The 17,390-nt window shown below is 41.2% G+C and overlaps 2 protein-coding genes across 3 annotated transcripts; one reads left to right on the plus strand and one right to left on the minus strand.

Annotated features, from left to right (window-relative positions):
- The first annotated feature begins 2,617 nt into the window (after positions 1–2,617).
- On the plus strand, positions 2,618–6,334 carry marc1 (mitochondrial amidoxime reducing component 1). 2 transcript variants are annotated; one of them, XM_018666285.2, is made up of 7 exons: positions 2,618–2,971; positions 3,888–4,058; positions 4,560–4,722; positions 4,885–5,025; positions 5,377–5,438; positions 5,632–5,703; positions 5,877–6,334. In XM_018666285.2, the coding sequence occupies exons 1-7, from the start codon at positions 2,721–2,723 to the stop codon at positions 6,001–6,003; spliced, it is 987 nt and encodes a 328-aa protein (XP_018521801.1). In that variant the 5' UTR covers positions 2,618–2,720; the 3' UTR covers positions 6,004–6,334. The 2 variants fall into 2 exon arrangements, with proteins under 2 accessions (XP_018521801.1, XP_018521800.1); XM_018666284.2 differs by having other exon boundaries at positions 2,619–2,971; positions 4,882–5,025.
- A 142-nt stretch (positions 6,335–6,476) lies between these two features.
- On the minus strand, positions 6,477–17,002 carry hhipl2 (HHIP-like 2). The gene is made up of 9 exons (XM_018666203.2): positions 16,520–17,002; positions 15,317–15,969; positions 14,412–14,555; positions 13,711–14,042; positions 13,410–13,536; positions 12,785–12,930; positions 12,604–12,685; positions 12,206–12,288; positions 6,477–11,621 (listed from the first exon to the last, which is right to left on the minus strand). Exons 1-9 carry the CDS (start codon positions 16,877–16,879, stop codon positions 10,996–10,998), a joined length of 2,553 nt encoding a protein of 850 aa, XP_018521719.1. The 5' UTR covers positions 16,880–17,002; the 3' UTR covers positions 6,477–10,995.
- Between the last annotated feature and the right edge of the window lie 388 nt (positions 17,003–17,390).

The raw sequence follows: 17,390 nt of genomic DNA on the forward strand, positions 1-17,390 counted from the left end.
ATAAGTCATATAAGCTGTAGTCATGTGATTCTACCACCTCCGTGCTGTTTATCAACATGTGCTGTGTGAGAAAAGCCTGCTGAATGTATAGAAACGGCCGTTTCGGTCCAGATGGTGTCCCCCTGGGAATTCTGACTGAAGTCCAGTTCCGGACAACCTACAGCAGGTTAGTCACGAGCTGAAGTATGGCGTTGTATCGTTATGTCATGGTTTGAGGCAGGATGTACTGTATATTTGTTATATTTAACTTATCAACGTGTGGTACAGTGAACGGGGGGTGGACAAAATAACAGAAACACTCAATTTCACAGCAGTAAAACGAAGAAGAAAGTCTTAACAACATACCATAATATTGGGTTTTTGTTAAGACTTCTAGAGGTGTTGATTCATTTGGTTGTCTGGTAACTCTATATTTTGTGGGTCCATAATATCAAAATAATTTTCAATGATTTTTTCCTGGAAAGAATGATGTAATTTAGCTCTAACTCTAGAGAAATGTTGATTGAATGGTGATTAACTTGGGTGTAAATTGAGGTTTTCTCTATAATTAGTACCATTTTACAAAGTTCTTTCCAGGACATTCCTATTCAGACATTATGGATCCACACAATAAAGAGTTCACTAAAACTAAGGCAGTCTAATACAACAGTTCTGCATTAAATCCTCCATTCACAATAATTATAATGATCAGTTTTTATTTGTTTAAAGAGGCACTGATTCAATTCCTGGTTATTTTGGAGGCTGTAGTTCATGGTGCTGCTGAACTGTACATCGTTACACTGAGAGGTGTTCTATATTTGTTCATCACGTTTATATCAGTGAGGTTCAACTAAATGATCTTAAAGGTACATTAGTAACACATGGACACTGAATTAGCTGAGGAACGGACGTCACCAGAACTGAAACTTATTAAGCTAATTGGCATTTACTGTTTAAAAATGCTGCTATTTTGTCCACTCCTTGTATAACATGTCTGTCCTTGCATTTTTTCACATGGACCATGTCTGGTTTTGTTTGCTTTGTAAGTTTCATGTCTGTCTTAAAGTGCGACAGGTTTGGAGATCACACATGCTCTTAATGTTTCTTATCAAGTCTAGTCTTAATCAAAGCCCAGGTAGTCTCTCAGACGGTTGATCAGTCCAACAGAATAAGATGCTGTATGTAATAGCGTTACAGTAAGTTTGTGCTGGATAGAAGCATGATGAACATCATCATCCAACACCTGTTCTTCACCTGATCTGACTCCTCAGACTACTGCCTCTTCCCCAAGATGAAGAAGGAGCTCAGTGGGCGCCATTTTGACTGTGACAATGCTGCAGTGGCCCATCTCAGACAGACTCAGACTGTCTACCTAAGGCCATGAACTCATCAGTCTCGCCTCGTATGCTCTGTATTGTGGGTTCCCAACATTTTTGGCTTGTGACCCCTCAAAACCAGGGAACGCTCCCTAATCTTTAGTGGTTGCAATTAACCTTATACTCTGATACTGATATAGTTTGGGAGCCACTCCTCTTAATTACCATATATGAAAGTAGTTCTGCAGGAAATGGCATCAATAAAGTGAATGACGAGCTGAGGATCAGGAAAAATCTTGTCCTCTGTTGTGTGCGCTAAGAAGAGAATTATAACATCACAGTGTCAGTGGCTGAGAATAGAGCAATTAGGACTGTATCTCGTTATCAAAATTTGCTTGCCACTACAACGTCGAACCAGCTTGTAAGGCCTGGCTTTGTGCCTGTGAGTCTGCCTTCAGCCATTAGATGTGCACAGAAAAGCAACAGAAGGAGTATCCATTCGACAAATCCCTGTATTGACCCCCCGTGGCTGGAGCATCTGCTGTTTTCTACTTTGGCCATAGACCTGAGTATCTATGTCAAAGACAAAAATAGTTCCTCTGAGAAGGTCAGCTATGACATTACGTCACTTGGTTTCTTCTCTGTTTTTGGAAAAATTCCTGGGCAGGTTAAGACTGAAGGTGTCTGTCACATATTAATGCCAATTTGTACTCAGTGTTAAAGTGCACTTGTGTATTTGTTATGTGTGTGCTACAGAGATCTTCTCCATCACTTTATTTAATTCATTTAACTGAACTTAACATAATTAACTAACTACATGCAAATTTGTTCCCCAGAGGTTAGAAGACTTTGAAAAAACGTAGCACATCAAATACATGTTTAACTGTGTTTATGGTTCAATGTGGACACAGTCAGCCTGAGGCGTTAAAGTGAACTTGTACTGGAGCACTGATCATGCCTTTAGCTTATTGTTTTAAAAGGAGGCACTTCCACAGCTGCTTTGCACAAGAGTGCACGCACATGAGTGAGTTCTGGGATTTGGGGGCACAATGATTAATAAATAATCATCATTGTCTGACCAACAGACAAAAACCATAATCAGATTTGCTGTTATAGAAAACTGAGCTGCTACCTGTGCGTTTTAAAGACTTAAATGATTAACCAACTACTTTTCTGATCGATTCATTCATCATGTCAGCGTCAGTGTACTGGTTGGTGTCTTCGTACTGTCGTATGCTGTGACTTCCATGCATAGTGAGGTCCAAGAGGGGCCTTACCCACCGTCCCCCCTTTGGCCTCCTAACCTATGAGACCCAAGCGGCGGAGGCGTGTTTCTGTTGACCGAGCGTCAGTGAACGTTACACATGGAGCCCACTGTCGCTCCAGCCAAAGTTCAGTGTCAAAGTAAATCTCCAAGCCTCCAAAATGGACCTGAAGGAGCTGGTTGTGAGCACGTTGGCCCAGAATAAGAAGGCCGCTCTCCTGATCGGCGGGGCGGGCGTTGCTGTTCTGGGACTCGGGCTCGGATATAAATACCTGCGAAAGCCAGAAAAAGTTGTTCGTGTAGGCGTTGTGTCGCAGCTCCTCATTCACCCTCTGAAGTCTGGCAAAGCGGTGTCTGTGGCTCTCGCAGAATGCCAGAAAATCGGTTTGAGGTTCGGAGAACTGCAGGATCGGTGAGTGTTGTGCACAAAGGGTTTAAAGTTTTAAATGTTCAGAGTGCAGCTGTTCACCTGTCAGGTGTTCACTGACCTGCTCAGACAGAAACACGCGAATCTGCATCGTATGGTCAGAATTACGGTGCCTCCACCCCACTACATTTAACAGCTAGAGTTATTTAAAATCAGGCAAATTTAGCACCACCTCAACCAGCTTCAGTAAAGTGCTTTTTACATCCCATTTTAATCCACGAATGTAGCCTAATATATTTTAGCTGGAGCCCCAGAGGTCCCAGAAGTAGTATATATATTTTTATTATTATTTATTTAGGAAAAAAAGTTAAGTGTATATCTACTTCAATTCACTCAATGGCACAAATGGAAGCAATGTGCAACAGTATGACGCTCACTGACTGACTGAATTTGGTTTTGTATGGTAATCTTCCTTCATTGTGTCTCGTTATTTCTGAACTGTTACGGAGGTTTTGACAAAGACTTGACATGAGTCTGAATTGCCAAATTTTATTGCAGTTGCCCACTGGATCGTGCGTCAAATATGTGATGTAAAATCCAGGAAAAACAATAAAATGGCGGGAGCTGATGAGAACATTTGTGAATGTTTATACTGCTGTTGCATAACACTGCAGAGTTGGTTTAAATCTTCAGAGAAACATGTTTTGCATATGATTCCCAGATCAACTAACCAGTTGGTTAAAAATAAAATGTGATGTAAATATGGGATTTCTGCATGAGTCAGCAGTACCACTGTATCCATGGTAACCTGTGATGTTATCAGTCCTGTCTTCCCTTTCCTGTAACTTTACCTCTGAGGGCTCAGAGTGCAGGTGCAAGTACCTGGACACTGGAGTTCAGCCAGGGATACCAAATGGTGCAACTGGGAGAAATCCACTGTTGTGTTTGTTTTGTTTTGCAGACACTGGCTGGTGGTGACAGAGGACGGTCACATGGTGACGGGCAGACAGGAGCCTCGTCTGGTGTTGGTGTCGCTGACCTGCGAGGGAGGTCGGGTTTGTTTGAATGGACCAAATATGGAGGAGCTGAGGTTCCCCATCAAACAGCCCGATAACGCCGTCATCGACTGCAGGTCACTGGGGTTTACTTTTGGCAACATAATCCTCTTTGACTGATTCATTAACAGGTTATTTCACCTGTTGTTGTTTTGATAGAGTTAGTACAGTGGATACTGGGGTTATGTGGTATGCAGCTGAATCTTTAGGCTACCATCACATCGGGTTTAATTTTCTGGATGATGGAGTTCAATTTTTTTTCCAGTAACTATTTGTCTACAGCTCAATTTAAGATTTAACCAATGGTATCAGGAGTCTGATTTAAAATATATTCATGACCTGAAGCTCATGAGTCATCTTTGAAAGACTGACACAAACAGCTGAAGCTGCCAGGGTGTTAACCTGTTGATTATGTTCCACATCAATCGTTAGAAAACTGTGAAAAATGCCTGTGACGTCTTCACTAAGGACATCAGATTCTATAAAAATTGTAGAAACCACTTCACACATGGTAGATTTTAGACCATTTTATACATTGTTTACTTGTGTTCCAACTGCTTCTTGTTTTTGTGTTGCAGAGTGTTTAGTGCTGACATTCAGGGCCGGGACTGTGGCGACGAAGCGTCTCGCTGGCTCACTCATTATCTGGGGGCAGAGAAAACCTTTCGCTTGGTGCACTTTGAACCTCAGATGAGAGCCAGGAGGCCGGTGGAGAAAGAGCCTCTTTTCCCACAATATGAGGTAGTAATATGCAGCGTGTGGTTGCTTTTTATTCCCAGGTTTTAACGCTCCATCTTTATGCATCTCTCAAGAGAAAATGCATTTCTCCTGCTTTTTGTTTGCGTTAATTCTCCCTGAATTGAAATCCCAGATGTCATTTGTGTTTACCTGTTTATCCAGCAGGTGGCGTACCCAGATATCGGACCTGTGATGCTGCTGTCGGAGGCGTCTGTTAAAGACCTCAGCAGCAAATTGGACAAGGACGTCACGGTGGAGCGTTTCCGCCCAAACATCGTAATAAGTGACTGTGAGGCTTTTGATGAGGTGTGTTGTTCATCTTTAGCCAAAAAGAAGCACAAATATTACTCAGATTTCTTTTCCCTCGCTGATTCTTTTGTTTACCTACAAGATTATAAAACCTGGTTACATTAACAAATAGAAACATATCAGTGAGTCACATAAACGTAAGATTAGAGTCATCAAAACATCTTAAAAATAACGGATCCTTTGTGTCTCTATGCTACAGCCCATGAGGTTTTTGTTTTATTTTTCCCTCCTGTCTGAAAAATGATCATTTGGTTCTTTACTTCTGACTAATACCTCGCCCTTTTCAGTGTGAGCAGCGTGGACTAAATTTATCTCCCAACTCCAAAACCAACTGCTTTGCTTTTTCAGGATTCATGGGAGGAGATCCAGATTGGCAGCGTGCGACTGCAGCGTGTAATGTCATGTGGAAGGTAACATGGTTGATGCCTCACACAGATTTTATCAGAGACAGAATCACTTCATTTGCAGTGCTTTCTCTGCAGGGAGTTCGATTCCCTGGATACGAATTCAATCTGCCAGTGATTGTCAATTTAAGTGTCTATTTGATGTTAAAATGCATGAATTTACAGAATGAATGCAAACTGTAACTTTTGTTGTATCCAGATGCATTTTCACCACAGTTGACCCTGAAACTGGTATAATCAACAGAAAAGAGCCTCTGGAAACACTGAAAAGGTAAGGTTTCAAGAAAAAGGTTTAAGAAAAACTTTAAGAAAATCTTCTTATAAGCAAGTAGATATTCCATGTGTGTTGCATGCATCTTCATAGTGGCTCTTTTCCCTCTCTGTCGTCTCTGTCGTCACACCCTAAATGCCTTCAAACTTATCCTGATGACAATTCTTTCACAGCTATCGTCTGTGTAAACCATCCGAGAAGCAAATCTACAAATCGTCTCCGCTGTTTGGACAGCTGCACACTGTGAAGAAGACGGGGATCCTGCAGGTCGGAGACGAGGTGTACAAGATCAGCCGCTGACAGAGCAAGTTAGAGAGAGGGAAACATGGTGCCACAGTATTCACTCACTTGTTATTAGCACAACCACTGTATAATCAGTGTTAATCCACACTAAAGAATGCACTTAAATACATGTAGTATGTGCACATAATGAAGGAAAAAGCACAAATATCAGTGTTTTTTAAACAGGCTGTGATTCACAGAGCAAGTTCAAAACACCAATAATCAAGTAGTGTTTTTTTTTTTTTTACACTAGACTGTGTTAATTATCATTCCACTCAGCTGCATCTACGTCAGATGCACTGTTGTGTAACATTAATGCAACCTGGATTAAACACATCTCTAACAACAACACAGTGAGTTCACTGGTTATTAAATCCTGGAGGTACACGCTGCCATTGAAGAAAGAAATGAAATGTGCCTCAAGTCTTTGCAACAAAATACTTAATATGTGTAATTATTCCTCAAATAAACAAGATGGAGAAACACTACTGGGCAACAACAACCTCCAGTATTAAAAAGTTGCAGAACATTTGGTATTTTATCTGTTTTAATGCTGGTAAATCTTCCATCTATTCATTTCTAAAGAGTAAACATCCTCCCCTTTAATGCTCTTAACATTTTTATATCTTCCTACTTTAAGGCATGTGTAATTTCAAAGAGACTAGTAGCACAAAATCACAATGACTGATTATAAAACATTAGATAGTACAACATTAAAACATCTTGATGAAGAAAGTAAAGAACTGCTGACTGGGTTATATTTCAAATTGAGGTCCATGCTGTGAATGTTTAAAGTTGACACTTGCTGCTGCATGAAAACAAAACATCAGGTCAAATATTTTCCAGCTTCACCAGTTCTCATGTGTGCGATGCTGTTATTTAGAAAAACTTACAGAGTTTGACCAGCAGCAGGTCAGTGGGTCAGTGACACTTGGACAGGACAAACATGCTGAAGCTTCTGTTGGAAACAAAGATCAAACCCTGTGACCTCTCAGTTAAAGGGAAACCTGTTCACCCCTGTCAGTATTTTAAGAGGTCAAAGTGTGTAAGGCACGATTCCTACAGATGTAGGTCTCTTTCATCCACATTTTCTCACTCTACCATCAGGTTGAACAGTCACTGGTGATCCTCTGTAATACCCAACATTAGTTACAAAGTATGGCCAGTAGGGGGCAGTAATGTGCCTTAGCTATAGCAAGAGCCTGCTGATTGAAGGAAGACATTTCTGGATATGATTGTACGGATTTGGTTTGAGTTAAGTTTATTGCTGTTATAACAAATTTTGATTTGCATCGGTGAGCTCCAAAAACTACACAAACCACAAAAAATTTGACTGGAAATGAGCTAAAAACAAAACCCTCAGGGAATGTGCCTCCTTTAAACTGGGCAGCCGCTGGGTGAGAATAATCTCTAAGCATATTCAAGGCTTTTTGGTGAAGCCAAACTTTATAAAGTAATGGGAGGGAGTGGCTGAGACTTTTAAATGCAATGTAAGCTATTCTCTGCTTCTGTTTCAGCACTGGTCAAACTACCTTTTTGCTACACGTTTCAGTTAATTACATTTTTAAGGCAGCAATGACAACTTGTTCAAAAACACTACTCTGTTGTGGATTTAGATTTTTTTATGAACATGATTGATGGTGGAGATTGATAGGTTTTTTTTTTTTCAGATGTGGCTTCAAACAGAATTTCAAATCCAGCAGCCTGTTTTTAAAATTGCTTTATAATTTCAGCACTGCATTCATATTGATCCAAGAGTTTTTCTTGGGTTTCTTGCTAAATTTGGACCATAACTCCATACATAGTCAAGTTTTTTTTGTTTTTTTTTTACTCCTATATCAAAATAGACTAGTCCTGCGGTCAGTCACAGTTCACCATTTCTACACTGAGAGTAAGTTGTGGAGTGGTGCTACATTTCTCACAAAGCTGAGAGAGCTCCACTGGAGATGATGTTAAAGTCTTGGATGTTTTTATCTGTGAGAGCCAACAGCCCACTGTACCTGTATGGCTCTACAGATATTTTTAAAAGCTAAATCAATAAAGCAAAGTAATTTATTATTATTTATTATTTGTTATGAAGGCAGACCTCTGTTATAATGATACTGTGTATAGTACACAGAACAGCATTCCATGTGCCTAACAGTACAGAATGAGTGTGTAGTATGGCAGAATGTTGTAATCTCAAACACTGTGCAATTCAGAGTCTCCAACCCACCTGATTACACGTCTTCAGGCTGCAAAAGAAAAATCCAGGCAGCACACGAACGCCACATTTTTTTACTCAACTATTCAGCCACTCTACACTGCTCTGTTAATAACATTTTCCTCTGTTTTCAAAGGCATTACAGGATGTTGGTACCTCTGCCATGGATACAGACAGCTGGACGCTCTGAACTATCATCCTCACCTCGAGGGCCACACTATAAGTAGGCTCAATTGAAGCTGGTCACACTGTAAACTCAATGGCACCCAGATTACTGTAAAGTGAACTTCAGATGATCCAATTATTCAATATATAATCTAAGTATATATTTAAGTTTTGAAAAAGAGAGCATCTATGTTTTTGCCCAACATTCAAATTCACTTATTTCAGCACAGGGCAGCTCTTTACATTATTGGAAGGAATCCAACAAGAAATGATAAATCACAGAAACCTGCAGACATCTTCTTTGAAAGGGGAGACCATCATGTTGTGAGTCACCTCACATGTCAGTGAAGCGTTGTGTCAGTTGAAAAGTGGTGTGGTTTTTACACTTCAAAGTGTTGCCCCTCTAGCAAAACAGCCCCAGGTAATGACAAACAGAGCTAATAGGAGCTCTTGCACAACAGGAAAAGAACCACTTCCACACATTGCTCTGGCAGCCTCATCTCTGTCACAAAAGTAGGTACTTTTGTGTGTGTTAAAGCAAAAAACTCCCAAAGATCCAAAGAAGTTGATTTGTGTAGCACCACCAGGTCTTTTTAACTGGCTACATTTAAGCACAGATGCATAGTTTTGAAGGTCTGTAATTTGAGAGGGTCCTGTGGTTTAAATTTAAACAGCAACATATACTACAACATACAGAGGACACACAGCAGACTTACCCTTGATGTGGAGGGAAATGAGCACTTGGAGCCCTGCAATATAAGAGGGTCTCTGAACTTGAAATACTTTTATTCCATAGCACCTCAGTTTAAGACAGGTCTTCAAAATGTCTGACTAATATGTTGTCAGGAAAACATGACCACACCTGACTGTTCGCATGTTAGGAGCCGAGAAAGAATCCCTTGTCTAAGCAATCTCTTGGTTACACATGGGAATGAAACATCATCTTGTGTTATGTGTCATGGTATGGCAAGTTCATGTCATGTTACAAAACAGTATGGTATAATAATTAGGGTAAATTATGTTATGTCATGGTAGAAAGTATGGCTTCAGCGGTGAAGACAGGATTTGGTTGAAGTTTTCAGAAAATGATTATGACGTCTGTGTAGGGTCTCGGTCATCCAGGTCATGGTGGTCTTAAGTGCTCGAGTTCGAAGCCACATGGACTTCTTTTAGGTTCCTTGAAGATATTTCATCTCTCATCCAAGAGGCCTCTTCAGTTCCTTCCTCAGAACTCGAGAAGCCTTTCAGATGAGACAGAGGCAGATGGCCGCCCACCCTGAGTCCGGTTCTGCTCAAGGTTTCTGCCTCTTAAAAGGAAGTTTTTCCTTGCCACAGTCATGGTGGGATCTCTCTGTAAATTTTATGAGATAAAGGGTACAGTCTAGACCTGCTCTATATAGACTTAGACTTTATCGATCCCTTTGGGATGACTCCCTCAGGGAAATTACGTTTCCAGCAGCAAATACAGACAGAATATGTACAGTGAGATAACTTCTGTTGTGAATTAGCACTGCTGACTCAAGTGAATAAGATTATCATGACTTCTCATGTTTATTTGATAACATGACGTGCTCTTGTATGGTATGTTGCCTGTCTTTACATTGTCATGTCAATCAAACACACTGCTTTCATCATATGGTACGATATGTTTCTTTTGTCATGTCATTTTTGTTAGGTGTTACGAAAGCAGAGGAGAGCGCCTTCCCTCGGGTGACCTTTCCTTCATCATAACCAAAACAAGTTACAAAATGCCATATGAGGCTCTTTTTTAGAAATTATGAAATACACACTGTGGGCTTTGAGGACTGTCAGACGTAACCTCAGTGTGCACAACTGCATGTCACTGTCAGGGCAGCTTTATGTTTACAGCAGCCATTATACAAGCCATGGTCACAGTGGTTTCAGTTATGATCAGTGGTGTGGAGTTTAATTACAGAGAGCTTCTGAAACACACACACACAGACACTTTCAAATGTTTATTTTTAGCACTTGCATGTGTTGTAAAATTAGAGCATTTTAACAACACTGGGGTTTGGTATCGTTGGAAGTTTTTGTGTGAGTTTGCTCCTTATTTCCATTTCAAACCTATTTGATATGTTCTAAATACAGACGGGGCAGTGATTAACCAAACATTTTATGACTGTCAAAAATAAAATGTTAAGGAAACAGTGTCATTACATGCATAATTGCATGCAACACTTGTGTCCTTAAAGGTATAGTTCAACATTTTGGGAAATGTACTTATTTGCTTTCTTACTGAGCAGTAGATGAGAAGACTCACCGCTCTCCTCGCTGTGCAGTAAATACGAAGCTACAGCTATGAGATGGTTAGCTTAGCCTTATGTAAAAACTGGAAACGGGGAAACAGCTCGCCTGCTTTTATCCAAAAGTAATAAAACAAGATAAAACATGTTAATTAGTGAGCTCTGCTGGGAAGTGGATTGTGTTTATGCTATGCTAAACAGCTGCTGCTTACTGAACAGACATGTCGCTGGTATCAGTCTTATCATCTAATTCTTGGAAAGAAAGCAAGTCTGTGCTTTTCCCAAAATATCAAACCAATGTGACAGTCAACATTGACTGATTCACATACAAAAAACATACAAAACAACAGTGACTTGGTCATAATAAAAAATAAGATTTTAAAGTGCTTTGGAAACTCTTGCTTGCTTGTTTTTCACCTGAAGTTGGTTTCTCATTGTCCTGTTGCTTTTTACATTCAAGTTCGTCTTAGTTTTGTTCATGAAAGCATGATATTCTGCTGCTGATTCTTTCATCTTTATGCTGTTTTTCTCAAGTCTGATTTGCTTCTGTGTGCCTTTCCTCTCAGCAGTCTTCTTTTTTGTGTTGAATGCGTTATCTTTCAGGCTGTTTGAGGTTTTCAGGGTGTTAGTTTTTAAATTATCTGTCGCAGTCTGATTGGTCTTTGGTTTTACTTTATCTTTGTCAGGCTTGATCACAGCAATCTTCTTTGACTCCTCCCTGGATTTCTGCTGTAAAGCATTCTTCTTCTTGACTTCCTGCTTGTTCAGCATTTTGTTTTTCCCCCACGGTTTCAATTTATTTTTCTTCTTTGCTTTCTTATCAGGTGATTTCCACTTCAGCGCACCAGTGCTCTTTGTTGTCAACGTCGCTGTTGTTGTCGTCATCGTGCTGGCCGCCGTCGTCGTAGGTTTGACCTGGCTGCTCGTCACCAGTGGTTTGGTGGTGAGTTTGAGTTTTCTTGGTGGTGGTCTTGTAGGTTTTTCATTTATGTCCAGCACAGTCACTGAAATGGTACAGATGTCATAAATATCCATTTTCACTGTTTTACTCCTTCAAATGTGCAGCCACATGTTGCGTTTTATAAAGCTGGACTGAATATTTGGCTTTGAAAACAGGCCAAGATGTTTGAAATGCTTTCCTCTTTTGTCTCTACTTTAAATATGTTTGATGTAAAAGGGAGACTGCTTTTTATAGTTTTATATATGGCCTCAAGAGTAAACACTGAATGTAGGCAATTTGCTGGCTTGCCAGAACAGATTTTTCTCTTAACCCTTTTCTGCATAACACTTATACTAACTTCTAACATCAGTTTAATTGACTTGATAATATGTTGTGTGTATGTTGTTTATATTTAGTGCACGTTGACTGAACCAAGACCATTTTCACTCTAAAAACTGAAAAACACCATGGACATATTTCGGTATAAGGTGCAATTTCAGTGGCTCCACTCTGTCAGACAAGTTCAGTCAAAGAAAATTTCCCTTTTCAAATTTTCATCAAGGTCTGGCATGTGCACCCAATAAAAATGATACATTAAGCTATAAGAAGATGATGATAAAAATGTGATGGTAAACTCAGGTGACTTACATTCCCTGGGCACAAATGGAAACTTTTTCCCCCTCACTTTGACAGGCAGTGGCTTCTGCTTACATTTCCCTGGAGGAGCTCTCCTGCAGAAGTCGAAGAGTTAACCTCTAACCATTTACCCCCATTTTTGTGCACAAAATGTACCCAAAATGAAACGGTTAGGTAAGGTCTTCAACCTATTTAATTACAGTCAGAAGCTTGGTCTAAAGCAATCAAGCAGTTGCAAAGAGACTGAACAAAACACACTTAAAGTAGCTCTACCACACGTGTATTCTGAATACACAATACAAGCCTACAGGAAACAGATTCTCATGAGCCCTGCTTATCACTTGATAGATGATGATGATGACTAAAAACACATGCATTATATATATGATAAGCTGATACTGATACTTTACCTGGAGGGATCCATGAATTTGAAAACAGTTCCAAAAGGAGACATGGCACTGGGGTACGCAGTGGCAAGAAAATACAGCTCCCCTTAAAAAAAATGTTTTTAAAAACCAGAAAGAGCTTGTCAGTCATTTTAAGTTGTTGAAATTCAGTGCTAAAGGTTGTGAGAGACAGAAGAAACATTACCTGCTTCATCTTCAGCAAATGAGATGATGAACTTGTGGTGATGATTGATGAGTCCAGGAAAAGAGCATGTTTTCGTATCACCCATACAAACACTCTTTTCCTTCCACTGTCCCGTTGTCTTATCTTCCTCTAATGCCATTATTCGACTAGAAAATTGAGAGGAATCTTTTACATTGTTGTAACCAACTGACATGGATTTATCACATTTAAGGCAGGAATTATTAACTCGTCTCTCATCGGTATTCTCGAAGAAACCAGAGGACTTTTACTACTTAGTAGTAAGAGAAACTGTGTAATCCATTACAAATTAGAACAACAACCCATTCTCATCAAATTGTCTGAGTTTAAGTCATGCTCAAAAGGATAAAACACCAAGTTAAGCCACAATTCAAATTAAGTCAAATTCTAGGTAAATAACATGGTGACTAGGGACTTAGTGACATGACTTGATTTCGTTTTAAAAAGAAACACGCAGCTTTCTCATTAAATTCAAAAATGCACAACAGCTGACAAAACAAGATGAGAAATTTTCTTTTCCTCCACTGCTGAAACGCTGACAGAAAATCATCATCTTTTTAGCCAACAGTTGGAGTAAACTATTTGGCTCAGATCAGCACAATCTTACCCACTCATGAAGTCTCCAAAAATGTACAGGCCGTTCAGATTGGGTGATTCACATCCTCTGTACACATATCCCCCTGTCACAGACTTCCCAACATGATGGCTATATGCAAATATAGGCAGGATGTCATCTGTTGTGGCAGAGAAAGACGCACTGTTAAATAAAACTAAATCTGGAGCATCAAAAATAGATTGAAAAAGGACCATTACGGCAGAAATAACAGGTGGTGAAAGTATCAGTGACAGAGAGATTGTTTCTTGATTTTTATCATCAGGGAAGTTTCACATGAAGAGAAAATACTCACCCAAGGAGGAGTTGTGGCACAGTTTCATATCATAGCACTCGAAACCCTCTTTGGCTCTCCATCCATAGTTTCCCCCCTTCACAATAATGTCAATCTCCTCGTAGCGGTTTTGACCAACGTCTCCACAAAATATCCTGCCCCTGCCGTAGCGGCTGACAGGGTCGCCACGGTCCACAGAGCATCGCCACATGTTCCTGACCCCATATGCGTACACCTCTGGCCGAGCATCTGGGTCACCAAGGAATGGGTTATCAGGGGGGATCCTGTAATGCCTCCCACTGGGGTCACTTCCATCCACATCAATGCGAAGTACTTTTCCCAACAGAGCAGTCCTGGGTAGGAAAAACTAGAATTTAACAACAGTTGATCACAGCAGTGATCCCCTATCTGGTACTTGTACCCCAGGGGGTACTTTTGCAGTTGCCAGAGGTTTGTGGAGCTCAACAGATGTGGAGCACATTGAGTCAATGGATAACAGGTGTATCTAATTAGATAGAAGAAACATGAATATGATTGAAATAATACGCAAGGAGTGGGAAACAAATTAAACAGTTTAAAGTAAAAAAGTAAAACTGGTTAGCTAAGTAATTTTTTAAGTAAGTAATTTTTGGGGTAGGCCTATATGAGACGACCACTCTCATAGTGAAATATCTCTGCTTCTACTTTCACTCTGTCTTCATATGAAATCTGAAGAACCTTACTTGTTTTGTGAGTTGCCATACTTCCCAAATGGATCCCCGGCTTTTCCACCATCTCCAGTGAAAATGTACAAACATCCATCAAAACCAAACAGCAGCTGGCCTCCATTGTGGTTTGCAGCTGGCTCCTCAATCTCTAAAATGACCCTAGATGAAAAAAAGCAGTTTCAGTATAGTCACATCTACTATAGGTGAAATTCTTGTTTGTCAAACATAAATATGCGGTTGCTGTGATTCTTAAGTACGCCCTCAGGCCAACTTTTATCCATTCTTCACATCCTCAGCACTGATGCTTTGGTGTCTGTCACTCATTCTCTATGCAGTAATTATTTGTCTTAAAGAAAGAAGTGCTAAAAGAGCAGACCTGAGGCATTAAGAGTTCATCTGGCCATGCTGATAGTTTTGGGGAGAGGGTTTTGGGATAATCACTTCAAAGATTTCTGTTACACACCAAAACAATGGAGGTGACTGTCTGTGGGAAATATGATTATTCACTTTATGGCAGAGAGTTATGTGTTCAGACTGATACCACTCTCATTTATTTCTGTTAAATATGAAGCTATAGTCAGTAGCTTGTTCGCCTCGACTGTAAGCAGGGCTGAACAGCTGGACTGGCTTTGTCCCAGGGTAACAAAGTCTGCCTACCAACACCTCTAAATGATGACGGATGAACACATCTTTTTTGTTTAATCCATACAGAACCTGAATCATAAAGTGAAGTTTTGGCTACAGGAAATATAATTTATTGATTTAATTCAGAGCATGTTCATGCAAACTTTAGTGCAATGGAGGTGATAATATATTCTTCCATATCTTTCAGAGATAGGTACAGTTCTTGCCGATTTGTACACCATTAGAAACATTTTGAAGCTATAAAAAGTGCAACAGGAAACCTTCCATCTGTGTACCTCTCTGAGTAAGGATCAGCCACGTTCATATCATAGGCAGACACCTTCATCTCGCTGATTCTGACTTTCTCCAGCTTGCTGTTGACTTGGATAGAGTAGTAGATGAAGAAGCGTCCATTGTCTCTGTACTTGGGGTGAAACGCCATGCCCAGGAAACCCCTCTCATCCCCCAGCCAGGGTGTGGTCAGCACCTCCCCGCTCATGTCCAGGAAAGGCTGCTCCAGCCGGCTGCCGTCACGCAGGTAAACCCACACAAAGCCCACCTGCTCTGCGATGAACATCCGGTGCGTGTCATCGCCGCTGTGCAACATCAAGACAGGATTCCTGAGATTATTGGCCACCTCAGTCAGGCACAGCTGGAGACACCCTCTGGGGTCTTCCACCACCTGCCCCAGGTTGCTGTTGAGGTCAGAGGTCTTCAAAACATTGGGGTAGCAGTAGTCCTGGTCAGACAGGTCGACCAGACTGCAGAACGTGGACACGTCCCGCTCAGAGGTGTCCTGCAGCAGCTGGTTGTCAGTTAAATATTTAACCACGTGGCGACATTTGCCATGAAACTCGGAACAGTAGCCAGAGCAAAGGCCAGGTAGCTCTCTGACAGGTGTGTACGGGTCCTCAGCATCATAGAGGTGGGCGGCATATGGAGAGCATTCCTGGGTGGGACAAAAATGAGACACTACAGTGCACTGATTATCACAGAAACATTTTCAGGCACCGGTGAGGCAAGGAGGTGGAAATTAAGGGGGCACCTAGGGCTGACCTGATGCATGGAATTGTCCCATTAGGACACATAAATCCTGGTTTTTAACACACACACACACACACACACACACACACACACAGGCCACCGTTAGAGACATTTCCCAGCAATATAACTCTAATTTCATAGTGCTGTGGCTCAGACATTGCACAACTTAATTTTGGTTGCCTGTAGTGTAGTGGTGTAAGAATTTAATCTTATTCCTGTGATAAAATCATTCTGAACATCTGGTATACTTTACAGCTGTCAGACTATCTAGACTGAGACTGAGTTCACTCCAGCTGATAAATTAGACAAAAGAGGAGGGGAAACTGGAAATGTTATCATCACCCTGAGAAATGTTTTATGTTGTGAGAGAACTTTATCCCAAAGACCAGAAAATTCAGCACTGTGTCATCCTCAAAAACATCAAACCCAACTTTTAGAGAGGAAAATATATTTACCTGACACATAACCTCCTTCAACATGTCTGCACAGAGCTCATGACCTGCTACTTCCAACTGGTCAATAATGTCCCAGTATCTCTCCGCGATCGTGTTGTCCGTTTTCTGGTCACAGCAGCCAAACTGTTCGTACTGGGTACAAAACTCCAGGTGCCAGGAAGGTTTGAAAGGTGGCTCGAAGTCCAGGCATTGAGGATGAGCTGATGCTGGCTGGACCGGGATGAGCAACATCCCTGACATGATCAGGATCAACTCGGGGAGGCTCGGGGTCTTTTTGGATGAGCTCGGTCCTGCAGCCGCGCGTAAAACCGCGCAGCCGGCTCCGCTTGGATGGAGCGCAGCATCCCGAGTACTTGCCATTTTTGCCGTCTGCCCCCGAAAGAATCCAACTGTTTGCTCTCTTTATGTATGTGCCAGAGTGTGCATGCGTGCACGTGGACGCGTGTGTTGCGCGTTCGCAAAAGTATAGAGTTGGACATGCCCCCCCCCAGTCACCACACACACACTGCACACACACGCCTTGCTACCTGACTCCAGCCGGGTACAAACGCACCTTGTCACCAGCCCTGTCTCCCACCAGGTTAATTATTTGCAGTTAAAACAAACGCACTTTCGTAATGAAGTTAATGGGATTTAAACTGTGTTCTCCACCACATTTAGCACCGCAGCGAAGTTGGCAAAGCAATATGCACAATTAACTCTAGAGGGTGCACGCTTTGAGCACGCACACATACACATACAGAGGGCACGGTGTCGAGACATGCAAACATCAATAGGCTATAGCACAAACTATAATTTTCACTCTCAGTCATGTAAAAGTGCCTCCGGGGAGCGTCCTGTTTGTGCGATGATTTGGCAGCAGCTGTGCTTC

Source organism: Lates calcarifer, linkage group LG19, assembly GCF_001640805.2.
Source record: "Lates calcarifer isolate ASB-BC8 linkage group LG19, TLL_Latcal_v3, whole genome shotgun sequence".
Classification (NCBI taxonomy): domain Eukaryota; kingdom Metazoa; phylum Chordata; class Actinopteri; family Centropomidae; genus Lates; species Lates calcarifer.

What these genes read in the sequence shown, in the direction of transcription:
- marc1 (XM_018666284.2), top strand. Translation starts at nt 2,721, where the DNA reads ATGGACCTGAAGGAGCTGGTTGTGAGCACGTTGGCCCAGAATAAGAAG. An exon ending in TTCGGAGAACTGCAGGATCG is followed by an intron (nt 2,972 to 3,887) that starts GTGAGTGTTGTG and finishes TTTGTTTTGCAG; the next exon opens with ACACTGGCTGGTGGTGACAG. An exon ending in CTCTTTTCCCACAATATGAG is followed by an intron (nt 4,723 to 4,881) that starts GTAGTAATATGC and finishes CTGTTTATCCAG; the next exon opens with CAGGTGGCGTACCCAGATAT.
- hhipl2 (XM_018666203.2), bottom strand. Translation starts at nt 16,879, where the DNA reads ATGGCAAGTACTCGGGATGCTGCGCTCCATCCAAGCGGAGCCGGCTGC. An exon ending in TGAAGGAGGTTATGTGTCAG is followed by an intron (nt 15,970 to 16,519) that starts GTAAATATATTT and finishes TGTCCCACCCAG; the next exon opens with GAATGCTCTCCATATGCCGC. An exon ending in TTTGGAGACTTCATGAGTGG is followed by an intron (nt 12,931 to 13,409) that starts GTAAGATTGTGC and finishes TCAATTTTCTAG; the next exon opens with TCGAATAATGGCATTAGAGG.